Source organism: Hylobates moloch, unplaced genomic scaffold, assembly GCF_009828535.3.
Source record: "Hylobates moloch isolate HMO894 unplaced genomic scaffold, HMol_V3 SCAFFOLD_8, whole genome shotgun sequence".
In the NCBI taxonomy this organism is placed as follows: domain Eukaryota; kingdom Metazoa; phylum Chordata; class Mammalia; order Primates; family Hylobatidae; genus Hylobates; species Hylobates moloch.
In genome coordinates this window covers 71,853,471-71,881,323 of record NW_026652283.1, presented here as the reverse complement: position 1 = coordinate 71,881,323, position 27,853 = coordinate 71,853,471, and the positions used below count along the sequence as shown (strand labels likewise).

Below are 27,853 nucleotides of genomic sequence, written 5' to 3'. Positions count from 1 at the left end.
ACCTTATAAAAATCTGCCAGATCTGAAAGGAAACACTTAGCAGGCAAGTAAAATTTTTAATAGATTACTGTTATGAGTTGTATAAGTCTTTAGGTTAATGGTACAGGTTTAGTACCACTTAAATGAAATGCTTGGAACCAGAAGTGTTTCAGATTTTGGGTACTTTTGGATTTTAGAATATTTGCATATACATAATGAGATATCTTGGGGACAGAACCCAAGTCTAACATGAAATTCATTTATGTTTCATGTATATTTTATAGCTGAAAGGTAATTTTATATAATATTTTAAATAATTCTGTACATGAAACCAAGTTTGCATACAATGAACCATCAGAAAGCACAGTTGTCACTATCTCATGTGGACTATCTGTAGTTGTTTGGCACCACTGTCATTCCTGGCTCTGAATTCATATGCTACTGACAAGCAATCATTTTCTTACACTTACTCACAGATTCACACCTAAGAACTTAACAAAAATTATGACATACCATTAATACAGTGAAAAAATGTGTGTGGAGTAACTAGGCAGGACAGTAGAATCACCAGAATACCAGTGTCAGCTACTACACAACAGCAACAACAAAAAATGGCAGCTTTCAGTGTCTGCCTTTGATGCTGTTTTCATTAAAAGCCTACTGTACCCTCTATTTTATGTCTTCAGGTGAGAAGAAACATCAGAAGCAGTTGAGGGACTGGAAGTGGGTCCTCTAGGGATGAGGAGGCATTCTGCTGGATGACTTCTAAAAATGTTTTCTATGGAGTCACCTGCCTCATTAACAAGTTTTTGTCTTAGAATTCTCTTTTTGATTTTATAAACTGACATGATTTCTTTTTCTGTTATGACTATATGCTGCTTTAGTCCTTCACTAGGCCCGTCACACATTTTTACCATGTCATCTATAGGTACTTTTTCTGCAGCGTTAACAACATCATCTTCATTGTCATTATTACAGATTGAGTATCCCTTATCCAAAATACTTAGGACAAGGGTGGAGTTTTCCACTTGTGAAGTTGTGTCAGCACTCAAAAAGTTTTGGATTATGGAGCATTTTGGATTTTGGGTTTTTGGATTAAGGATGTTCAACCTCTACTAATTCTCCTCAGATTAGCATAAATTTAAAATAATGATACCTCTGAATACTCAGAAAAGAATTGAAGGTCATTTTTGGGTGAAGAGGGAAAGGGCTGGTATCATGTACAGACTATTTTGAATCACAGATTTATGTTTACCGTGATTGTTAGCTAAGATTTAATCTCAAATGGTTTTAAGTTTTTTGGTATTTGTAGTCCTTTTTTTTTTTTTTTTTTTGTCCTTTTTAGGGATCTGCCTGCCTCAGCCTCCTGAGTAGCTAAGACTCGAGGCACATACCACCATACCCAGCTAATTTTTAAATTTTTTTTTGTAGAGACAGGATATCACTATGTTGCCTTGGCTGGTCTCAAACTCCTGGCCTCCCAAAGCACTGGGATTACAGGTGTAAGCTACAGTGCATGGCCTATAGCTCCTTCTTCTAATATTGAGTTACTAAGTTTATGTTCAGATATTTTTGGTATTGTATGCATTTGTAAATCCTATTAATTTAGAATACATGACTCTCCATGTTCAGTGTAAAAGATTTGTTATTTATAAGACAAATCCTTTTAGCACTAATAAATTTCAGAGGTTAATTCTTAGAAATCTAGGGATTACAGCAAATCTGATAGCTGTTTAGTTGAGTAAGATAAATAAGAAAGTATATTGTTAATGATAACTCAAAGAGATGAATTTAGTTGGTCCCATTAAAAACATAACAAAAAAAGTCACCATAAGCGTGTGCTGCTATTGATCCAATGTTTTAATTGATGGTGTCCAGTCCCTTGGTGTTGATCTCACACATTACGTCTGCAGAAGAGACCTAATTATAAGCTGCTTCCCCTGCCACAATAGTTGTGTACCGTTTGATTCCTTTTCTTTTTTCTAATGCAGGCCAGACGGTTTTGCTGTCTCAGCCTACTGTGGTACAACTTCAAGCACCTGGAGTTCTGCCCTCTGCTCAGCCAGTCCTTGCTGTTGCTGGGGGAGTCACACAGCTACCTAATCACGTGGTGAATGTGGTACCAGCCCCTTCGGCGAATAGCCCAGTGAATGGAAAACTTTCCGTGACTAAACCTGTCCTACAAAGTACCATGAGAAATGTCGGTTCAGATGTAAGTTTTGAAACCTAGTGCTTCTCTTAATGCCTGATTTAAAAACCAACAGAAAAACACCTTTTGCTTTTGTTGCCTTGTTTTTGTTTTTTTTTTAGAGTTTCTTATATTGCATCAAATAAAAGAGTGTGCTGAATTGCACATCTAGTCTTTGGAGGAAAATTAGGTTAAGGCTTACTACGTTAGAATCTAAGTGAAAAGGTTTTTGAAAGTCTGAAGTGGTTTGATGAAAAGCAAAGTATGCATACCTCCCTCTTCTTTACTCCTTCTTTAGAACCAATCCTCTTATTATTCTCTTCAAGCCCTTACACCCTCAACCCAGTCATCCACTAATATTTTACAGATTCAAAGTTTCCTGAATGAAATGTTTTAGCAATCTTCAGATAAGAGTCTATAGACTGCTTTTTAGGCAGGTTTTATATTTAGCTTTCTTCCTTGCCGTTTTGAAGGGTTTTCACCACTTCATAATGATGACTTGCTACTCTTAGGAATTCTGTCTCTTAGTGATTATTTGGTACTTTCCCATTTTTGCAAACCTTTAAATTTTCTCGCATGTTGTAGGGATTTCTTATAATTTATAAATCACATAGTTTCCTAAGACCTGTCACTCTCTGAAGCCAGTTACTGCACTTGCCAACTAACTCTTGCTTTCTTTCAAAATGATTGGAAATAACTTATGTATTAAACAGTAATTGAACATCTTGGTCCTAAAATTTAGTGAATGTTAAAGTTATATAGTCAAACAGTGGATTCTCTAAAGTTATGATTGGGAAAGCAAAGTGTGTATGTTTTCTTTAAAATAAAAATGGATACTACTAGTTGTTAATATTACTACTTCATCCTTTCTTTAGGTAGAATGCATTTGAAAAGTAATTTTAAAATCTTGTGGGTTATAAAAGGTTGTTTATCAGACTACTGTCTGATCTGTCTACCAGAATTTATTAACCAGCATGTCAGTGACCCATTTAATTATAAAATTGCTCCACAGTTGCATAAACAGTAATCTTGGCCAGCAATATTGTAAAAATTTGTAACAAAGGAATATTGTCTAGTGAAAGTAGAACATCAAATTTCTAGAATAAGAGTCCTATCATTTGTATAGGTATTGAAAACAATGCATGTCAAGACATGGAATAGGAAAATTAGTGTTGCTATGAGACTAGAGACCATGGACAGTACAGGATTAGGCTTGACTGTTATGTTGGTTTGTTTTGAGGACTAGAAAAGGTAAGCACAATGCTTATGGCATAACAGGCTCTAATACATAGCGTGTGTTTCAGTTGAAGATGAAACAATGTGTTGCTGGCATGGGAAGGTGGTGAGCACAGGATAGAGGCAACTGGATTGGCAAAATGTTGATAATGATGGAAGCTGGGTGTTTTCTATCCTTTTGGTTTTTCTATCCTTTTGGTGCATGGAAAAATTTCTACAATATGTAGAAAAAAATGACAATAACAAAAATCCAAAAGCTTTCTGTGATATTTTCAATTAAAAAGTTGTGTGACCAATAAGAAAAGAGTATGGTTTTCATGGGAGACCAACCAGGTTAAGAATGATGAAAAAGGATTTTTAAAAATAATGCTTTGAAATTTCTTCTTAATACTCTTTTAAATTATGAACTTGACTGTTTCTTATATAATACCCCCAAATGAAACTTATAATAGAAAATATCCAAAGTTGCCTTTATGTAATATGTTAGGACATTTAAAATTTTTTATGAAATATTTTAGACATGAAATAAGATAAAGACTAATTAGAACTTTAAAAATACATAGGTCAACAGTATATCACTGTTGTTAAAAAATATTAACAATATTAATCTAAGTCATCCCAAACATGGAAAAGTACAGAAAAGCATAGCTAGGATGGGGAGAGTATCTAGAAACCATGTCACAGGTAGAGGAGTGAGTTAAGGGTTGGAATGATTCAGTAAACTAAAGAAGAGAGGATGGAAAGTAGACCTGGGAGCCATCTTCCAGGAAAGGAAGATTGTTATGTGGAAAATAGAATTGTTCTGCTTGTTCCAGAAGAGTTATCTGGAGCAGCTGCAGGAATAATATAGAAAGGTTTCTTCTAAACATAAGGTTTTTGGATAGAGTCATTGTATTTAAAAACCAGAAGAGCACCCCCTGCCTTTTTTTTTTTTTTCTACTTTTAGGCTTACTATCTGAATAATGAGCATCTTAATGTTGGCAGTCATCATTGTATGCCATTGACCCATTTTATAATCTCTAAACATATTCCAATTAATTATATGTTGGTCTATTAGCCAGACATCCTTTATTAGTTCTCTGGTGTGAAAGACCGTGTCTGTTCAGCTTTTGTACTCCTAAGGGGGCTCTGTAAATTTAAAGTATTTTTAATGAAATATTTTAGACATAAATAAAGATAAAGACTAATTAGAACTTAAAAAATATATAGGTCAACAGTATATCACTATTAAAAATATGAGAAAATATAGAACCAATAAATACTGCTAGAAACAAAAGCTAATACTTAATGGTTCTATGTTTTCTCATCCCCTAGTTCTTCAATGTTAATTGAGACTTTGTCAGCAAAGTCTCAATGTATGAATGTCTACATTTATTGTATGAATGTATATTTAGATTATGTTAATTTTTTTAACAGTGATATACCGTTGACCTACATATTTTTAAAGTTCTAATTAGTCTTTATCTTTTTTCATGTCTAAAATAGTTCATTAAAAATACTTTAAATTTACAGAGCCCTCTTAAGAGTACAAAAGCCAAACAGACAGAGTCTTTTCGAAGTTTAGAATTGACAGGATTATAAAGAAAGATTCAAACACTTTATGTTTAATGCAAAGAGACCTAAGGACAATTAGAATAATTTTCTAGTCAACCTGCATTGAGCTTTTTGTGCTTATTTTTACTTGGCCAGTACATCGAGATGTGAGCCAAGCCTTTCAATATGAGTTTTTTTGGTAGAAATTTTGACTGAATGTTTATTTCAAGTAAAGAAGCATTAGTCTGCCCTAGCAGCAGGCCAACCCACTCAGGAACCCAAAGTAAATCTGTTCCAGAAGGAGTCGCAGAGAAGAACTTTGATCAGCTTGTATAGCCTTCTGCGTTAGTAACTTGTTTGACCTCAGTATTACATGTGTCTGTTAAAACACAAGTCCTGTTAAATTAGGATAAATTTGAATTAATATAAATTCCTAATTTAAAATGGTCAAAAAGAAAATATTTTTATCATATACCTTTTGTGCCTTTAAACCAAAAGTATGGTGAAAGAATTGTAATTCACCAAAAAAAAATCATATCAGTTTTTTGTGGCTTTGTAATGCTGACATGGCTTCTTTTTCTACCTGTTTTAGTTCTTTTGTTTGGCTAGTTTCACTCTCCAGAGGCCTGCTACTGCCCTAAGTAGCGTTTTTAGCATACCATATTCTGCAAACTGCATTAAATGCCACATTTTCTGTTATGAAACAGTTTGCCTGGTTCAAATTATATCTTACTCTTCCTGTCTTTTGCTGGTAAATCTGTTTTGTTTAACTCTTGGAGACCTCACCTAAGTTTTCAAGAAATATGGTTTGTGTTTGGCTGTGATCCTGATGGAAAAAATGAACATGATCTCTCATTTCAGAGTAGAAGTTCTCTGTGCAGTTTCTTAATAAATGGCAATCTTGGAACTACAAAGTTGACTTTATAGGAGAGCATGCTTATCTTTCTTTAAAGGGCTATTTAATGTTGCCACACATCAAACCAAGGGCTTAAAAACAAGCAGTCTGTTTAAATCTGCATTGCACTCACTACTTTCACCTACCCATCATAATCCCATAAAGTTTATGAAACATTACTGCCCTGGTTTTAAGGTTATAGGAATTACATTGTTTTAGTTATTGGGACAAAAGACCAGAAAAAAAAGTGGTAAAATTCTACATCTTCCACAGTGGGCCACATTGGAGCAAATACTCTTAGTGGAAATCAGTAGGTGGGAATAATGGAAAGAAAAGTATCCAGAACTGATATAGAACTATAAGTAACCTCAGATGTGAAGTTGATGAAGGGATGCAAAATACTGTTAGGAGCCTCCTTCCTTCCGGCTCAGTCACCCCACTGAATATCTTCCAAACTCTGTATCACCTTTTACCCTGTTTCTAAATCCTATAGTTAGGAAACTTGATCCCTTCAATCCCAAAATGACTACCCTTTGGGAGTCCCTGTCTTGGGTTCCTAGAGCCATCATGAGAAGGTAGGTGCTGGGGGGAATCCTTTCCTACTGGTTTGCAGGTATTAGAAATGGTGTGAAGGGGATTCTCCTGTCATACCAAATTAGAACTTTGTATTTCCTTTATCTAGAATTGGTGTACAGTTAATTTAGGGATTTCAGGTATTTTTAGTATTGTTCTATGGGAGTGATGTGATATGGGCCTAGATGGACACCCTGCACACAGCGTTCCTCTCTTGCAGTGGAGGAACGTGAGCTTGGAGAATCTACCATGTTTATAGCAAGCAGAAGGCAAGCCTCCTCATTGTCCAGAGGGAGATTTTATCTCATCCTTCAAGGTTGCTTGTTGGAAACTGAACCTTGAAAATGGCCTGGGAAAAGAGTGGTCCGGGCCTTACATTCTTTGCATACCCAATAAGACGTGTAGGAGCAAAACTCATAAGAGACTCCCTGGAGGTGTGTTTCTCAAGAAAAATATGTCTATAATAATCTATTTGCAATGCATAGCAACTCAGAAAAACAGAGAGTGCCTATGTTCTATTTCAGAAAAAAAGCAAAACTTCAATAGACGTTTAAGTTGCTTGTTTTATCTGTAACACCCAAGAATAGGACTCTGGTTAGGTCAAAATGTGAGCTGAATCTCCTTAAATTATATGGCTAGCTTAGATCTCAGAAGATAAATAATGAATAGGCACTTTTTAATAACTTCTAACAACAAACAAGTTGAGATCATGATATTTCTTTAGGCTGCAAAGTAGAGGAATCCATCAGAACAAATCCAATAGGAAGGATTTGGAGAGCTGGAGTTATCCAGAGTTTAGTAAAAAAATTACTTCTATGCTGACTGCATTATGGCTTTGCTGCTACCAGGGACTCTGCAAATAAAAGAAAATATGCTTTGTTAAAATATTTGCAGTACCTCTTAAATGTAGGTTTGGAGCTTCTAAAAATTTATCTTGAATAGTAGTTCAGTTTCATTTGAGGTTACAGTAGCTTTGGAAGGGGAAGTGAACAGGTTTTTTTTTTGTTGTTTATTTTTCCTTCCTGATGCATTGCATTAGGATAAATTTATGTTGTGGCAACCTTAGCATTCTTTATTCTGTACTTTTTGTACTTTTTAGTTTGGCATCTTTTTTTTTTTTTTTTTTTTGAGAAAAAGTCTTGCTCTGTTGCCCGGGCTGGAGTACAATGGCATGCTCTTGGCTCACTGCAACCTCCACCTTCCAGGTTCAAGTGATTCTCCTGCCTCAGCCTCCCGAGTAGCTGGGACTACAGCTATGTGCCACCACGCCCAGCTAATTTTTGTATTTTTAGTAGAGACGGGGTTTCACCAGGTTGGCCAGGCTGTTCTCAAACTCCTGGCCTCAAGTGATCCACTTACCTCAGCCTCCCAAAGTGCTGGGATTATAGGCATGAGCCACTGCGCCCAGCAGTTTGGCATCTTTATAAGAATAATAAATAATTATTTTTAAGGATTCTGATTTTTATCTTAATAAATAATGAAATACTTCTCTCTCCTTTCTCTAATTTCCCTTCTCAAAACCTTGTGGGGACTCATTCTAGGGAGACAGTCCTTTTATACCCCAGAGGCTTTCTTGCAAATCAGTTTCCCCGTCTGGTAGTCATTCTTACTAGTTTTGTGTGCATTCTTCTGGAGACAGTTCTTTAATATGTAAGTACTTATAGTTTTATTTATTGACCTATTTCATAGAAAAGGTAGCATACTGTACATGTCATCCTGCAGCTTGCTTTTCTCACTTATACCTTAGAGATCTTTTCAAATCAGTACATTAAAAGTTTTCTTATTCTTTTTTTTTTTTTTTTAAAGACAGTCTGTTGCTCTGTTGCTCTGTTGCCTAGGCTGGTGTGCAGTGACACGATCATAGCTCACTATTGCCTTGAATATCTGGGCTTAAGCAATCCTCCTGCCTCAGGCTCCTGAGTAGCTAGATGTGTGCCACCTGGCTAAATTTTGATTTTTTTTTTTTTTTTTTTGTAGAGATAGGGGTCTTGTATTGCATAGGGTGGTCTTGAACTCCTGGCCTCAAATGATCCTCCTGCAGTGGCCTCCCAAAGCGCTGAGTTTACAGGCATAAGCCACCATGCCTGGTCTTTTTCTTATTCTTTTAGTAGCTGCATTTTAATAGCTACATAGTAACCTACTTCATAGGGGTGCCATAATTATTGTAAAATTTTGCAGTCCTTTTCTTTATAAACATTTCTTCATTGAATAACTTGGTACGTATTTCATTTTGTTCATTTACAAATATATCTATGGGAGCAATTTTATTTTATTTTTATTATACTTTAAGTTCTAGGGTGCATGTGCACAATGTGCAGGTTTGTTACGTATGTATACATGTGCCATGTTGGTGTGCTGCACCCGTTAACTCGTGATTTACATTAGGTATATCTCCTAATGGTATCCCTTGAACCTCCCCCAACCCCATGACAGGCCCTGGTGTGTGATGTTCCCCTTCCTGTGTCCAAGTGTTCTCATTGTTCAATTCCCACCTATGAGTGAGAACATGTGTGTTTGGTTTTTTGCCCTTGCGATAGTTTGTTGAGAATGATGGTTTCCAGATTCATCCATGTCCCTACAAAGGACATGAACTCATCATTTTTTATGGCTGCATAGTATTCCATGGTATATATGTGCCACATTTTCTTAATCCAGTCTGTCATTCATGGACATTTGGGTTGGTTCCAAGTCTTTGCTATTGTGAATAGTGCCGCAATAAACATAAGTGTGCATGTGTCTTTCTAGCAGCATGATTTATAATCCTTTGGGTATATACCCAGTAATGGGATGGTCGGGTCAAATGGTATTTCTAGTTTTAGATCCTTGAGGAATTGCCACACTGTCTTCCCCAATGGTTGAACTAGTTTACAGTCCTACCAACAGTGTAAAAGTGTTCCTGTTTCTCTACGTCCTCTCCAGCACCTGTTGTTTCCTGACTTTTTAATGATGGCCATTCTAACTGGTGTGAGATGGTATCTCATTGTGGTTTTGGTTTGCATTTCTCTGATGGCCAGTGATGATGAGCATTTTTTCATGTGTCTTTTGGCTGCATAAATGTCTTCTTTTGAGAAGTGTCTGTTCATATCCTTCGCCCACTTTTTGATGGGGTTGTTTTTTTCTTGTAAATTTGTTTGAGTTCTTTGTAGATTCTGGATATTAGCCCTTTGTCAGATGAGTAGATTGTGAAAATTTTGTGGGATAAATTTTTAGAATTGGATTTGCTGGGCCAGAAGGTAGGTACTTGTTCAGTTTTGATAGGTTTTACCAAATGGTCCTCCATTGAGGTAGTTCTAATTGAGAAGTCACAGGGCTTAATGGAGTCCTTGGGTGGGTTTCAGTGTTTCTGTAATCAGCATCCTGTATTAGTTAGTTCTCACACTTCTATAAAGAAATACCTGAAACTGAGTGATTTATAAAGAAAAGAGGTTTAATTGTGTCATGGTTCTGCAGGCTGTACAGGAAGCATGGCTGGGGAAGCCTCAGGAAACTTACAATCATGGCTGTGGGTGAGAGGGAAGCTGGCACATCTTACATGGCTAGAGCAGGAGAAAGAGAGAGAAGAGGGAAGTGCTACACACTTTTAAACAACCAGATCTTATGAGAACTTACTATCATGAGAACAGCAAGGTGGAAATCTGCCTCCATGATCTAATCACCTTTCACCAGGCCCCTCCCCCAACATTGGGGATTACAATTTGACATGAGATTTGGGTAGAGACACAAATCCAGATCATATCACACGCCTTTACCCTACCTCACCTCATCCCTCATATAGTTGTTAGCAATGTGCAAATGCATTTGTCTGGGGAGTCCATAAGCTCTTTTGTTTTCTTTTTTTTTTTTAACAGCTTCATTGAGATAAAATGCACATTACATAAGGATCACCCTTTTGAACTGTACAATTTAGTGGTACCATCACTGCTGTCTAATTCCAGAATATTTTTGTCACCCTAAAAAGAAAACCCCATAGTCATTAGCCATAGTCTTTCCTCATTCCTTCCTCCCTGTAGCCCCTGGTGGCCATTTAATCTGTTTTCTGTGTGGAGTTGTCATCCCAGACATTTCATATGAGTGGAATCATACACTACGTGCCCTTTTATGTGTGGCTTCTATCACTTACCATATGTTTTTCAAGCTTCAACCATGTTGAAGCATGTATCAGTGTTTATTCTTTTTTATGACTGAATAATATTCTATTATATGGATATACCACATTTTTGATAATCCATTCATTAGTTGGTAGACATTTGAGTTGTCTCCACTTTTTGTCTGTTATGAATAATGCCACTTTGAACACTCATGTACATTTTCACAGTCTTTTAAGAACCATTTTTAATATATAAAGAGTATAAATCAGTGAGAAAAATGCAAATTAATTCAACCATCAATGGACAATATATACGAATAGATAATTCACAAAGAAGAGTGGTAAATTTTAAAAATGAAAGTATCAATGGCTGTGTATTCTTGAAGGGGTATTCCCTCTGAAAGATTACTGTTTTATAACTATGTGAAAGAATATTAATTGTTAGCAGGAGGGATCTTGTGGCTGGTTACAGGTAGTTCGAGAATGATATTCAAGAATTTAAAGTGTTATGGTTAGACTTTTCTGTGGCTCTTACCTCCCTTGAGTACGAGTTCTAAAGGAAAGTGTCTTATGGCTTCTTATAACTTCCCAGTGTGTATACACTGCAGCTGTGTGTGTGTGCTCACACATGTTAAACTTTGGTTATTATATGGATGCACATGTTAAACTTTGTATTTGGTTATAATTTTAAATTTCAAAAAGTACAAAAACAAAAAGTAGTGCAGAGAACACCCAGGTATTCTTCAGCCACATTCACCTGTCGTTAACATTTTACCCAATTTGCTTGCTTATTCTTTATCTACCTACCTACCCATCCATCCATCCATCCATCCACTATCCATCCATCCATCCACCCACCCATCCACCCACCATCCAACCATCCATCCATCCGTCCATCCATCCATCTCCATATACACACACAATTTTTTTCCTGAACTATTTTAGGGTAAGTTACATACCTCACAGTATTTTACCCTTAATTTTTTCAGTGTGCATTTTCTAAGAATAGGTACATTCTTTTATCAACTTCAATAATTTACATTAGTAAAATAGTTCAATCACCTGTCAATATTACAATTCTGTCAGTCGACCAAATATTTACTGGATTTTCACAAAATCTTTGTGAAGGGGGCATTATTTATTCCCATTTTACTACTGAAGGAATCAACTAGCTAAGTGATTCAACAAATGTCATATTGCTAAGATGGCTAATATTAATAAAGTACTATGTGCCAGGCACTTTTCTACGTGCATAACTTGTAAATACTCTCTTTAAATCTTATAACAGCTCTTTGAAATGAACCAGGGCCCTGAGGAATACAGAGTAAGGAACAGACAGAGTGCTCAGAGGAATATTAAGTTTTAGACTCTTTTTCTGCTTCTGTAGTGACTAAAATAACATATCATGCTTTGTGTGTGTGTGTGTGTGTGTGTGTGTTTTAATTTTAAAACTTAAAATCTGAAAACGGGAGCTGGAATAGGAGCAGGTATTTTCAATATTGCTTTAGTAGCATGGTATATCAGAGCAGCTGTGAGGTACATTCTTGATGGAAATAGTAATTTTGCCTCGTGTGTGTGTGTGTGTGTGTGTGTGTGTGTGTGTGTGTGTTACATAATTTTCCTGAAAGCCATATTTGTATGGTACATTATAGCTTACAGAGAACCTTCATGTCTGTTACCCAGTTGATTCTCACCCCAATCATTTGACCACTTATAATTGAGTTAGCATTCAAGCCTAGCTCAATTATAACTGGTCTTCTCCTAATCCAGTGGTGTCATCATTACTCCGTGCTCCATTAATAGAACCTTTACTTTCAAGGTAGTCCTGATGCAGCTCAGACTTTATCTTTACCCAAGTCCTTTACTTACAACTTTATGGGAAAAGAAAAAAGAAAAAAAAGAACAGATTACCCAAGTCTTGAAACTTGCTGCTACCTTTTTTCTCCCTTTACACGTTTTTTCTTAATTTATAAAAATTAAGATAGTTTTAAGATTTAATTTTTTAAAATTAAGGTAGCAGATAGTTTTAAGTCACGAGGGACAAAGTTTTAGAAAGATTGACCTTGCCGGGCGCGGTGGCTCACGCTTGTAATCCCAGCACTTTGGGAGGCCGAGGCAGGCGGATCACGAGGTCAGGAGATCGAGACCACGGTGAAACTCCGTCTCTACTGAAAATACAAAAAAATTAGCCGGGCGTGGTGGCGGGCGCCTGTAGTCCCAGCTACTCGGAGAGGCTGAGGCAGGAGAATGGCGTGAACCCAGGAGGCGGAGCTTGCAGTGAGCCGAGATTGCGCCACTGCACTCCAGCCTGGGGGACAGAGCGAGACTCCATCTCAAAAAAAAAAAAGAAAGATTGACCTTATTTGAATAATTTGGTGGTATCAAATGAAACCTTTAGCAAAACGAATCAGATCCATATTTTATTATATAGTAGTCATTATTGTGCTACGTTGTTGTGCCAATTAAATTAAGTGTATCTATTTAGCATCAGCCCTAGAATTATTTTGTTTTTGGATTGGATGAGACCTTTAGAGGACTAATGAAGTGCCTTTAAACGTTTTTGTCCACAATCCACGGTAAGAAATGTATTCAACCTCTCTTTCTCTCTTATACACATTCTCATGAAACAACTCTTACTAAATATAATGCACCCTTTTTCTTTCATTCTGTCCTGTGCATTTCTGTTAAATTGTTTTTAAAGGCTGTGGTGATTTACTAAATTGATAAACCTGATATTGGGTTATAAATAATGTCAAAAGCACTATTCTGGTCTAACTCTCTCTTTTTACTAATATGTAAATAGACCCTACAAGGTGACGTGATTTATTTTTATTTTTAAATTTAGATCTTCCAATTAATTCATTGCAATGCTGGGCCAAGAATGAAGGACACCTAACTTCCAATTTTGTATTTTCATTTAATGACTTAAATTACTATTACTTTTATTTAGTTACATCAAGTATTTCTTTTCTTTCTTTTTTTTTTTTTTTGAGACGGAGTTTTGCTTTTGTTGTGCAGGCTAGAGAGCAATGGTGCGATCTCGGCTCACCACAACCTCCGCCTCCCAGGTTCAAGCAATTCTCCTGCCTCAGCCTCCCAAGTAGCTGGGATTACAGGCATGCACCACCACTCCCGGCTAATTTTTTTGTATTTTTAGTAGAGACAGGGTTTTTCCATGTTGAGGCTGGTCTCGAACTCCTGACTTCACATGATCTGCCCGCCTCGGCCTCCCAAAGTGCTGGGATTACAGGCGTGAGCCACCGTGCCCGGCCTCTATCAAGTATTTCTAAAGACACTTGAAGCAGTGGAGTCATTAACTGAAATAACAGGAAACCATTTTGAGGCTCCTTTGAAGATCCCTGTGTACAGGACTTGGTCCCTCCATTCTTCAAGAGGCTGTGCCCATGTGTGGCTTTCCTAAGAGCATCTGGTGCCTACTTCTGCTCTTACCTCTCTTTTGGTTGTTCTTTATCTTCATTCAGAAGATGAGATTGGTAGGGTATCCCCATCCTATAATCTAGCAGGTACTTTGTCTATTATCTGTTCTTATTCTGGAAATTATACTACATATCAGAAGGCATTCTTCATTTTAAAAAATAGAAGGAAATAGTTTGCAGGATGAAGATTATCTCCTTGATAATCTGCCAAATAAATGGTTCAGGTTGCCAGTATGAAGCTTCTTTAATTTTTGGCAAATGGGAACTGGTTATATGCATACATACACACAAAACTTAATAGAAAGAGTAAAATAAAATTTTGACTGTCATGAGATTGAGAAGAGTAGAGATAGTGAAAGTCTCAATTTTCTCTTTTTTTCTGCTTTAAACAATTTAATGAGAAAAAAGAAGTGTACATAAGATTCTTAACAAAAATCAAATTAAGTTTTTTAATGTATTTGAATATTTAAAGTGGGATTGCCACAAATTAAATTTGCCAATGATTTTAACTATATGTGTTTTTTTAAGAATGTATCTATAAATATGTTTGCTACAATACATATGCAATAATGTATGTTATGTAATTTTTATTTAATTGAAAGATTGTATTTTAATTTTTGGTCTATTACAGTGAAGAGGTTAATCAGTAATGGCTTCCACTTTATCTATCAGTTTAAAGGGCAAGATTCAGCCAAATGAGAATAAGAACTGTTAGATGTGCAGCAAGTCAGTGATTACTGTGTGATTCATCCATAGGTTATCAATACTTGATCTGACTTGAGTTTACATGAGATATTCAAATGTATTTCTTAGCATAAAAATCCCATTTTAATTTTTTTTTTTTTTTTTTGAGATAGGCTCTTACTCTGTCACCCAGGCTGGAGTACAGTGATGCGATCATGGCTCACTGCAGCCTCAACCTCCTGGGCTCAAGTGATCCTCCTGCCTCAGCCTCTAGGGTAGCTAGGACTACAATTGCGCACCACGATGCCCAGCTAATTTTTTATTTTTAGCAGAGAACAGGTCTTCCTATGTTTCCCAGGCTGTTCTCAAACTCCTGGCCTCAAGCGATCCTCCTGCCTCGACCTCTCAAAGTGTTGAGATTACAGGTGTGAGCCACCACTACTGGCTCCTAATATTATATCTAATTTAATTTATGGTCCTTGAGCTCTTTTCTTAGCGACATCACAGAAACAAGGCTTTAGTCAATTTTGTTAATAAAAAGAGACTATAATAACTTATAGTGTTTATCAATCAATGAGGTTTTTAAAACTAAAAACCTCATTGATTGATAATTAAATTGATAATTAAATTAAAACAAGCTGGGCCAGCACTTTGAGAGGCTGAAGCAGGAGGATTGCTTGAGCCCAGGAGTTCAAGACCAGCCTGGGCAACATAGAGAGATCCTATCTCTACAAAAAAATAAACTAGCCAGGCATGGTAGCATGCACCTGTAGTCCCAGCTACTGGGGAGCCTGAGGCTGGAGGATCTGTTGAACCTGTGAGGTTGAGGCTGCAGTAAGCTGTAATTGTGCCACTGCACTCCAGCCTGGGTGACAGAGTGAGATTCTGTCTCAAAAAATTAAATTAAAAACAAAATGTGGACGTACTTGAAACTTTGACTCTTACATTGATTCAACCTTCAAAGGAACTTGTCCATTTGTGAAAGTTTTCCTTTTATATAAGTCTTACAGTCAAATAAGTGTTTACTAAGTGAAATACTACATTTTAGAGTGCAGTGGCACTCAAAGGAAACTATTTTGCAGCTGTAGAGTTTTTTCTTTTGTCCTTTTTACTTTTTCCAAGGCAAGATGCCTGGTGGGAGAGTTGTCTGGAGGCAGGATGATCAGAAGCAGGACCTGTCCAGCTGTTTGCTTATTTCAGTCTGTATTAAACCATCTGATATGCCCATAAGGGAGATGTGTCAATTGGTTAATGGGCCAGAGTATTGATTTTATGTTTTCAGATTGCTAATAGAGAGATTAGGCTTCCAGATACAAGGAGTTCCACAAGTCTCTGTTTTCAGACAGGCACATAATTAAAGTAACCACACAGTTCTCTGAGGTTAGCATTCCATGCTGTGATGCAAGCTTCTCTATTTGGTATTTAAAAGCAGTTTGAAGCTGTTGTGTAAGTATCACTGGGCTTGGGGTCAACTGACCTAAGTTCTAGCCTTGGCCCTTCTACTCTCTTAACAGTGGATTAAATGATGAGGCTTATTTTAAAGAATCTTGAAAACTATAGTAATTTCAACAAGAGGAGATTAATTGAATATATTATGAAACATCAAGATAAGTTGAAAATGTGTGCTGCCATTATTGCATGTCAAAGGTCATTATAATACACTGTATGTGCAAAAGCAGTTTACCAAACAGAATTACATACAGTGTAATCCTTTTTTTCTCATATAGGAAAATACCCACTTCCCTCCACTTAAAAAAATACCAAACACCACAATGTGTATATGTTTAGCCTAAAAATCATATGTTTTTTTTGCCTAGGAAGTATTGAATGATTTAAATATTTTATATTCAGATAGCTGAAGATGGCTTGCTGAGATAAAACATTAGAGCCCTGTGTTTGGTGATAGCTGTGGGTTTCATTTATTTTTACTGTCTTTACCCTCTGTATTTATTGGTAGTATTGAATATTTATTTTTAGAACTATTATAATGTATCTTTTTCTATGGGAAGAAATGAATATTTGACCACAGATGGTTTTCATTTTTTTAGTATGGGTCACGTGGATTGACAGCCTTTGAAACTTGAATGCTGTGTAATATGCAGGTGCTTTTATTGTTTATAGAAATGCCTAATCCTTGTTTGAAATTTATTAAATGCTATGCCATCTGTAAGCCCCTCTAAATTCCACAGATTAATTAGCCTTTAAAGTAAGGTTGCCTTTTGTCTAACTTTTAGTATAAACTCTTCCATCTGGGAACTTTCACTTTTATGTCCCTGTTCAGTGTTCTGTGTACTTCAGCACTGTAGTATTAGTTATGGACACTGGCATTCTAAGTAACAATGAAGATCACTGAAAATAAAAGTAGACTGAACAAAGTGGCATTGTCCAGAGAATAGTTTGCATTTGGTGAATAATCAATCCATCATGGCTTTGCCATTGCTCTTTGTATGTGCGTGCATGTGTGTGTGAGTGTGTGTGCATGTGTGTGTTTAGTATTACTTAAGAGTGAAATAGTTATTCTTCAGGGAAATTTTTACAGATGATGGTTTCACAAAAATCAGCCTTTTTGTAGTTTAAACAAAAAAACACCCTTTTTGACATTTCATGTAACATTTCTTTTCCTTGTGGGTTCTGATTTAAAGGTTGTTGAAAATATTTGGTGTTGGGAGATCACTTGGTTGGCTTTGGCATACTTCTCTTTCTAGGAAATGTAGTATCAGGGTGGGAATTGTGTTGTTGTTTTAAAAGAAATAGATTACAGGCCGGGCGTGGTGGCTCACGCCTGTAATCCCAGCACTTTGGGAGGCGGAGGTGGGCGGATCAGGAGGTCAGGAGATTGAGACCATCCTGGCTAACACGGTGAAACCCCGTCTCTACCAAAAATACAAAAACAAAATTAGCCAGGCGTGGTGGCAGGCACCTGTAGTCCCAGCTACTCAGGAGGCTGAGGCAGGAGAATGGCATGAACCTGGGAGGCGGAGCTTGCAGTGGGCCGAGATTGCCCCACTGCACTCCAGCCTGGGTGACAGAGCGAGACTCCATCTCAAAAAAAAAAAAAAAGGAAATAGATTACATTCTTTAACTTTATTTACTGGTCTCAGTAAGAGTTATTGAACACTCTAGAGTGTTTACTTTTTAAAGTCCATTGCAAAATATATAGAAATTAGTAATTCAGCCATCTGTGTACTCATACTAATCAATTTAATATAGGTTGGCGCTTTTTATGGACTTAATTTTGCCACCTCTCTCACTTCCCCAAAGAAATTGGACTAATGTATAACAATAGGCTTCATAACTTAATTTAGAAGACATAACAAAAATAATTTCTCTCAGTAAGTTTCTATTGTAGTAGATATTGTTGGTATTAAACAAAAAAGTAGGATCAGATGTGGTTTGGCTTTCAAGGTGTAAAATCTAGGTGGGGAAAGAGAGAGAGAGAGTTAACATTCTTGAAACAATTGAGAGTATTAGAGTGTTCCAGTGTATCCTCCAAATTCTAAGGGTATAAGATGTTCAGAGAAAATAAAAAATCAGGGTGGGTTAGAATAATTGAGTTTGAATGGACCTTGGAATTAGGTTAGTGGAGGAGATAGCATTCCAAATGGAAATAAACAATGTGAATAAGGAAACAAGTTAGACATGTATGGAGATTATGAAGTAGCCTTAAATGATAAGATTGGAGGAGTGTGGCTTGAATAGCTGTAGATTTAGGGAAGAAGGTCTGGTTAGGCCATGGGAGGTCACAATATGGAAGACCTTAAAAGAAAAGATGGGTAGCAGGCATACATGACTAGCTTGTTTTTGCAGTTGAGTAGTAAGATAAAAATATTTTGTTGGGAGAAGTTATCTTAGAAATGGTAGAGAGGATGAGATGGAAAACAATTGAAATAGGAGTCTGTTGCAGTAGTATAGGGATGAGTTAATGAGTGCCTGTATTAGGAGAGTGGAAGAGGGAATAGAGAGAAAGGAATAACTGAGACACATTTTCACTGGAATAAATTTGGTCATTAGTATATACTTTCAACATATTCAATGAGTGAATGAGGGATTGAGAAGGACTGAATATAGTGAATAAAGTAAAATAATAGTTACTATTGATAGAAAACGGATAGATTTTTAAACAATCTGGTTAGAGGGAGATAGTTCAGTTTGCACATAATGAATTTGAAGTGGTAATAACTGTAAGAAATGGCCTTATAATTAATTGAATATATGGTTCTGGGGCATAGCCATTTAAGGGCCAGAGATATAGATTTAAGATGTATGTATATATGCATATATATTTAAAGATACTTTCTGAGGGAGTTTCTAAGGGGAAAATTAGAAGATTAATAAACAAGCCTTAGAAAACATCAGAAGAAATTATTTAACATTTGGGTTTTAGAAGGCCTTATTTAATCATTTGATTTTAACTTATTTAGTTTGAGCAGTGTGTTTTCAAACCTCTTTTGAAACAACTAGTAACCTATGCTTTGAAAAAATAGTTGGTTAAAATAATTGTAAAAATTAGTATATTCTGATCTATTTTGATCTGATTTTAAAACCAGGATATTCTGATTCATTATAACTTTTTCTAGATTGCTGTGCTAAGGAGACAGCAACGTATGATAAAAAATCGAGAATCTGCTTGTCAGTCTCGCAAGAAGAAGAAAGAATATATGCTAGGGTTAGAGGCGAGATTAAAGGCTGCCCTTTCAGAGAACGAGCAACTGAAGAGAGAAAATGGAACACTGAAGCGGCAGCTGGATGAAGTTGTGTCAGAGGTAAGTGTTAGTAATAGGGCTGAGTCGAGATGGGCTAAAGTATCCTCTGGATAAATAAATAGAGAAACTTTTACATTTTAAATTAAATTATGTAAAACAATAGTGCTAGGAAAAGGAGGGTATAATAAGTCCTAAAACATTTGCAGTAAGGATAAAGCTTTTGAAGAGGACCCTTTGAATTGTACTTCCCAATCTATGTAGAAAAGTTGTCTTCTTTTCCTAGGTTTCTCCTCATTCATTGCCTTAGCACCCTCTTTTCTGACTAAATGAATCACACTGAGGCTTCTAAAGTACCCTGCCATATCTTCCCTTTTAAAGAAGAAAACAATAAAATAAAAGTGTTTTTATTTTTCCTCAGTCCACCTAACAACTAATGTGATTTTTGCATTCTGTTACTATACTGACTCCAAGAGGGTTTAATCTCCTCAGTTCTATTCGGGAAATTTGCTGTTTTCAGAATTTCTCACTGCAGTGCTGAACCATATAGATGCCTACTGAATGGGGCTTCTTACACTATTTTTCTCTTGGCCCTGAGTTCATGGGAATACTCGTATATTTTACTGAAAACAATGATTTAGAAGGTTAGGGAGGCAAACTATAGAAGTGACTCAAAATTCTTTGGGGATCCGTAAAAATATAAAAATGTTGAATTCTGGCTGGGCGTGGTGGCTCATGCCTGTAATTCCAGCACTTTGGGATGCTGAGGCGGGCGGATCACAAGGTCAGGAGATCAAGACCATCCTGGACAACATAGTGAAACCCCATCTCTACTAAAAATACAAAAGTTAGCTGGGTGTAGCGCACACCTGTAATCCCAGCTACTTGGGAGGCTGAGGCAGCAGAATCGCTTGAACCTGGGAGGCTGAGACGGCGCCACTGCACTTCAGCTTGGCGACAAAGCGACACCCCGTCTCAAAAAAATATATACGCATATATATATTGAATTCTTTCCTCTTGGGTGAAGAGACAACTGCAGTGGAGTGGCTGCTGTGTTTTTTTCTCTTCTGCTTCTCTCCTTTTCTCTCCCTGCTAGAAAAGGGAACTTGGAAGTTTCTGCTCTAGTCTTGAAAAGTATTATTTCCTCACCTTTGATTTTTTTTTTTTTTAAATAAGACAAGGTATTTACGTAACCGGTAAAGAGGAAAATTCTAATCTTGTGTTGCTTTTTCTGAAATTGATGTTAGTTTAATTGTATTTAATGTGGTCATTTCCTTTAGAACCAGAGGCTTAAAGTCCCTAGTCCAAAGCGAAGAGCTGTCTGTGTGATGATAGTATTGGCATTTATAATACTGAACTATGGACCTATGAGGTAAGTGAATAGATATTTATTTTGGATACTAATGCTAAAAACTTAAATTCTCATTATTTTTTAGCTTTCATCATAAACTAGAGGAAAAATGATTTGTTTTTCAAGATGTGTAAAGAGTAATGGGACAGGAGCCATGCCTTCAAAGATCTCATGATTCAGCTGGGAGGAGAGACAAGTAGAAGGATGACTATGGTATAATGTGATGAACGTAATAATAACAGTGTGAATGAGTCCTAACATAATATAGAGTACCAGTTCCTTGAGGTGAAGGTTCTTGTCGTATTGGTAGGTACTCAATACATTTTTTGTTGAGTGACTGAGTTATAAGGGAGATACCTATGAAGGAAGCTGAACATTGAACTGTGATATCAGTTTGCCATATGCAAAGTATGAGAAAGGCACGCCAGGCAAAGGGAACAGCATGTTTAAAGGCACAGTTTTGAAATAGCATGACATGTTTATAAAAAAGTGAAAAGTTCAGTGTATCTTGTATATGTGGGGAGTATGCATGAGGCTAGATATATGGCTAGAGGTATAGGTGCTGCTGTGTACAATGAGGCATCCCTAGATTTTAGGTGGAGGGTAACATAATCAGCTTTGCATATTAGGAAGAGGACTTTGAGGGTTGTATTGAGTATAAACTGCAGTGAGGAGAAACTATTGGCAGAGAAAGCATTAGAAGACTATTGAGGTATTTCAGGTAATAAATGAGAGTCTGAACTTACACTATGGTTATAAAAAGAATGGGCAATCTTAGGGAACCTCACTGATGTAGATTTTGTGGGATTTGTTAACTGGTATAATGTGGGACATGAGAAAGAAAAGAGGGAAGTTAAGGATAATTCAAAAATTTCTATCTTGAGGGACCGAATGGTGTTGCTGTCATCTGAGGAAGCAAACATAGACAGACGGATAGTTTTATGAAGAAAGACAATAGTTTTTATTTTAAGTATAGAAAGTTTGTGGCACTGACTAGATATTGAGAATTAACATTATAGATAGGTAGGTAGACTGACAGACAGATAATGTTAGTGGAATAGATGAGATTATCCAAGAACAAGTAGAGGAAGGAAAGTAAGAAGAATCTGGGAGACACCAGTATGAATAGTAGATAGCCTTGGGAAAAGAAACTTACAGCATATTAGGGGCAGAACTGAAAGAAAGTAGCTTTTTGAAGCCAAAGTAAAAAGAGCTTCAAGCAGGTCTTGGGCAGTGGTATCACATGCTGCTGAGAGCTTGGGAGATGCAGAAAGCTGAATTTGGCAATTATCACGTCAGTTGTAATCTTGGAAAGCAGATTTAGTAGGGGTAGGCATGAAGTCTGTATTAAAATTGGTTGAGAACTGAAAGGAGTTAAAGTTGAATAATCACTTTTTTTAAAAAAAAGCTTTTTTTATGAAGATTTTCAAACATATAGGAAATTTGAGAAAATAATATAATCAACCCCCTGTATAATCAACCCCCTGCTCTCATGAAATTTATAATCTGATATAGGTGACATATACTAATCAAAATGATCACACAAATAAATGCAAAATTGTAACAATATTAGGTGCCATGAAGGAAAGGTACATGATATCATGAGCCAACATGATAGGGTCACTTGACCTAGTTAGGGAAGTAAGGCAAGGTTTCTCTGAGAAAGAGGTGATTGTGTTAAGATCTAAAAGAAGATTAGGAATTATTTAAGTAAGATACAGGAAGAACATTTCATATAGAATATATAAACATCTATTCCCACATTTGTGTTGTGTCTTTGTGTTTATATGTATTTAGTTTAAAAATTTTGGTTTTACATGAAACAATTATATACAAATTGTGCTTTCTTTAAAATATGTGAATACATTATTCTCTTAATACTACATAGTTTTTTGTAGTGTGAATGTGCCGTAATTTAACAATTCTCAAACTTTAGGTCTTGGGAACCCCTTTGTACCCCTAAAAGTTACCAAGGATCCCAAATAATTTTTGATTTTGTGGTTTATATATACTGATATTTATTATGTGAGAAATTAAAACTTTAAAAATAAAACTAAAAAATTTTTAATTCATTTAAAAATAATAAACCATAAACCATTACTTTACATGTTAACATAAATAACATGTTAATGAAGAATAATTATATCTCCCAAACCTCCAAAAATTTAGTGAGATACAGAAGAGTGGTACTACTTTATAGTTTTGTAAAAATTTTTTTTTTTTGGGGGGAGCTCAAATACATCCGTTTTAGTTTTTCTCTATATACACATTTATTTGCTACTAAAAATTGAAACAGCATATTGAAATTTCCTTTTGTTGCAATCCAAAATTTTGAAAACCAGAAAACCAAATTAATTATTATTATGCTGTAGCCAGACTACCCAGTATTTTCTTTACATTCTTTCCCCCAAGTTACTTTCCTTCAAATTCTTAATATTGGGTTTTATCTCACTGACTTCAGGCTTCTAAAACACATGGGGATACTTGAGACCTATTGCTGCTTCTTTAGGTCAAATCAATAGTTTCATAAAAATCTTTGATGTCTGACTTAACAGAATCTGGCAGGATTATCTGTTTTTTCATGTAATCTGTTATGATATATTGTTTGGGTTGAAATAAATGAAGAAAATTTAGACTCACATAGGTATGCAGTTGGAAAAGGGAGAACTTTGCTGACTTTGAAAGACTTTTAGGATCCCCAGAGTTCCTTGGACTGCTTAAAACCCCAGTGCACACTTGCCCAACTGCTGCCGTAATTTATTTAACCATCTTTTGATAGGCAGCTAGGGTATTTCCAGTTATTTACTGATATGTGTACACAAAATGTATTTCCATATATTTATGTGTCTGTATGTGTATGATAGAATCTAGACTAGAACTAGAGGTTACGATTATCTGAAATTGTGATAGGTTTTGCCAAATTGCCTTCCAAAAAGACTGTATCCGTTTACATTCCCACTAGCAGGAGGGAGGAGTATCCATTTTCTCACGTTTCCTAACACTGGATATTGTGTTTTTAAAATACTTGCCTATCTTGTGGATCAAAAATGTTATTGTTAGCCTGTCACATTGGCCTGTGTGCTCTTCCTCAAACACTCTAAGCCTGCTAGCACTTCATGGTCTTCACTTTTATTCCCACTGCCGGCAGTGCCCTTCCCTCAGAGATTCTTTCTGTCAGGTGTTAAGCTCAAATACCATGTACCCCTGAGCTTCAAATAAAAGTTTTAAAAAAGTGATTAAAAAACATCAATTTTTTTTGGTCAAAATTAAAAAAAAAAAAAAGGCTCAAATGCCACCCCATTGAGGCTTTCCTGGACTACCTTTTCTAAATGTCCATCCCAGCTCCTGCCATTGCATTCCCTATCTTTCTTTCTTCATTGTTCTACATAGCACCTCTCCCCTTCAAGTATGCTATGTAACTTATTTATTTTATTTTCTTTCTTTCCCTGCAGGTATTTTTATCTCTTTTGTTTTCCAGTGCTTAGAACAGTGGCTGGCACATAGTAGTTACTCAATAAATACTTGTAGTATGAATGAATGTCTCCCTCACCCAATTAGTAGGAATTATATATGTTCATAAACTATTTCTCAAAAAACTGTGTGTTCTTTTAGTTCCTCATTTCTTATCTGAGGCTATACGTGGTACTTATTTATTTAGTCAGACATACAGCAAATATTTATAGAGCACTTAATGTTTGCCAGGTACTGAGCAAGGAATCAAGGATGCAAATATGAATAAAAGTACAGTCTGGTAAGAGAATCAGATATGTAAACAACTGTTGTATGAGAAAGAATTATATGGATGTCATATAAACATATAGGCATTAAAAAATGACAAACCTTTTGTTTACACACTTCTGACACCAAATATGTGGATTTTCTACAATGAGCAATTCTCCAGTTCTCTGGACACCAACTGGATGTCCTACAATTTAACTCAATTCTTTTTTAAATTTTAATTGTAAAATATTTTTTATTGAGACAGGGTCTTGCTCAGTTGCCCAGGCTGGAGTGCATTGGTGTGATTGTAGCTCACTACAGCCTCCATCTTCCAGGCTTAAGCAATCCCCCCATCCTCAGCCTTCTAAGTAGCTGGGACTACGGGTGCACCTCATCACACCTGGCAAAGTTGCTCAGGCTGGTCTTGAACTCCTAAGTTCAAATGATTCTCCTTCCTTGGCCTTCTGAAGTGCTGGGATTACAGGTGTGAGCCATTATGTCTGGCCAATTTAAGTCATTTCTGACACTAATTACCTGGAGTTAGCACAGGCTCCCACAGGTTAAGGGCTGAGTCCCCAAAGACTGCCCCTGACTTCAGTCACCAGTTGCAAGTCCCAGGTTGTGACCTGTAACTTCTGACTAAGTGGCTATAAGTTGAGGGTTCCCACAATTCCCTCTTGAGGTTTGATAATTTTCTAGAATGGCTCACAGAACTCAGGAAAACACTCTATTTACTATTACTGGTTTATTATAAAGGATATGTGGGGCAAGCTAAATGGGAGAGACACATAGGGTAAGGTATAGGGGAGGAGTGCAGAGCTTTCATGCCCTCTCCAGGTGCACCACCCTCCTAGTACCTCCTTGTGTTTGCTAACCTGGAAGCTCTCCAAATCCCATTGTTAGGGGTTTTTATGGAGCTTCATTAGGTAGGCGTGATTGACTAAACCATTGGCCATTGGTGATTGCACTTAAACTCCAGCCCCCCTCCCCTACTTGGAGGTTGAGGGATGGGACTGAAAATCCCAACCCACTAATTATGGGGTTGGTTTCTCTGGCAATCAGCCTCCATCATCCAAGAGTCACCTCATTAGCATAAACTCAGGTCCAGGTGGAAGGGGCTTATTATGGATAACAAAAGATGGTCTTCTTACCCCCTATCACTCAGGAAATTCCAAGGGTTTTAGGAGCTCTGTGACAGGAACCAGAATAAAAACCAAATATATTATTTCTTATTATATCTCAAATTCACAGGCATATTCTTGAGGGAACATAGAAGTAACCAGTAACGCTGCTAGTGGCAATCATGGGAGGCTTTATGCAGTAGTACTCGATGAAGGAATAAAGAGGATTAGATCATGCTACAGGAAGTGACAGTGGGGTTGGGGGGGACATCTCATTGTGGAAGCCCTCATGAATAAATAGAATTTTAGGAAAGAAAAGACTGGAACAAAAAAAATTTTTTGAGTGCCCCCACCCACCAGACAAAAATTTTTTAAAATGAATTAATGATCTCCACAGCTGCTGAAGTAAAGGTAGGGATGGATCTCATTTCCATGGTAGATTGATTGATATGAAAGGAAGAGATGATGGTCCCTATTAAGAAGTGGTTTGTGTTCAAAAAGGAATTAGTAGAAAGAGGGGATTAAAAATCGGAGAAAGTTTAGATATTTGAAAATCTTAAGGATCAATCAGTTAAGATCTGTATCTTTCTCTGTGCGAGGCTTTAGGAACAGCCAGCTAAGAAGTAGCGGGAATATTAGGAACTATTCAAGTAAAAAAAACATGTTAAAAGGCTTAAATTGAAGAAAAGCATCAAGGAGAAAAGCTGGAAGGAATGAGGGAGTGTAGAAAGGTATCTTAACAAGTCAGAATATCTTTAGACACCAACAAGGAAATATGGAGGAAACTGGCTGTGAAATTCATAAAAACCAAGAACTATTTCTTGTAGACAAAATTTGGCATGAACAGTGAAATATTAAAGCCCAGAGAACAACAGTGATTTGAAAGACTGAAACTTGTCCCTGAATCACATGTTGGGAATTGAGATGTTTCATCATTTGTGTTATTCAAAAGCATGTTTTGATTGGACTCATTTTTTTTTTTTTTTTGAGATGGAGTCTCACTCTGTTCCCCAGGCTGGAGTGCAGTAGCACGATCTTGGCTCACTGCAACCTCTGCCTCCCAGGTTCAAACGATTCTCCTGCCTCAGCCTCCTAAGTAGCTGGGATTACAGGCGCCTGCCACTATGCTCAGCTAATTTTTTGTATTTTTAGTAGAGTCGGGGTTTCACCATGTTGGTCAGGCTGGTCTCGTGACCAGCCTTCTGACCTTGTGATCTGCCCACCTCAGCCTCCCAAAATGCTGGGATTACAGGTGTGAGCCACTGCGCCTGGCCTGTTTTCAGTCTTTTTACTGCAAGACTGTGATCTTCTCTGGTCCGGGAGTCTGCCAGAGGAGCAAGAACTTCCCATTTGAACCTTATTAGTAACCGCCTGGAAGATATTTATTGAACAAGTGTCACATCTATAGTCTTGTGTATCTAGAAACCTTAAGCATGCATTATTATGTTTTAACTGGAAAATGCATAGGCTTTAAAAAAAAAAGATTGTGAGCTCTATCTGAACTTTTCTTAAGTACCACAAAATTAAGTTTGTCAGACAAATAGACATTTGAACCAGAGATTTCCAAAGTATTTTAAATTTAGGAACCTAAACTCTTTTAGAGCAGATCACGTTACCAAGTAAAGTGATTAATGTGGTTTCAGATGTTCAGTATAGAATTGAATGTTTGTGCCTTATTGGTATGGGCCAAATGAAAAAAAATATAAAACACACAAGTTTGCCAAATATTGGTATGCCTTAAACATTTCCTGAAGGCATTTGGTGATGAAATATAAATATATCTAATATATAAAGTAAGAGAGTTTTGTCAAAGGTAATGTGCAGCAAAGCTGACTAGTTTGAAGAGGTTTGGGTTACTGAATAGACATCACACAGAAAAAAAAATAAACTAAATGGACTTATGAGGGTTAATTTTTCTGACCTTATTGATATTTTGTGGATAGTAAAGAAGGCATCTAGCTATTTTTGGCATAGGATTCAAGGAGGTGGCCCACTCTGGGTGGTCTATAAAAATAGTAACTCTAGGCAGCAGGGAGTGGCTAAACAGGACAAATGTGAATTGGTTAAAAAGAAAATCCTCTTCTTATTACTCATTGGGGTTAATTCTATGATTATTAGTCATATTTTATTGTTGAGAACCTGAAATTTAACCCAGGTTTTTTTTTTTTTTTAATTATCCCTACAGACTCTGCCTTCTCTACTATGCTGTAAAGTGTTATTTTATCTTATTTTTTCTACCTTATGGTTAAGGAACCTTAACCTTTTGTTTTTGGCAATGTGGTAGGCTAAAGGTACAGAGAAACTCATTGCAGTTTAGCAAACTAAAAAATGATGGATTGAAAAAATAAA

General features: G+C 36.6%; 1 protein-coding gene across 3 annotated transcripts in view; it reads left to right on the top strand.

Annotated features, from left to right (window-relative positions):
• The window catches only part of ATF6 (activating transcription factor 6), a 226,788-nt gene that overhangs the window by 42,507 nt on the left and 156,428 nt on the right, over window positions 1–27,853 (top strand). For all 3 annotated transcript variants that reach the window (XM_032161151.2, XM_032161153.2, XM_058442280.1), the window contains exons 7-9: window positions 1,971–2,191; window positions 19,190–19,375; window positions 20,593–20,684. In XM_032161151.2, the coding sequence (XP_032017042.1) occupies window positions 1,971–2,191; window positions 19,190–19,375; window positions 20,593–20,684 (499 nt within the window). The remainder of the gene's footprint in view (window positions 1–1,970; window positions 2,192–19,189; window positions 19,376–20,592; window positions 20,685–27,853) is intronic.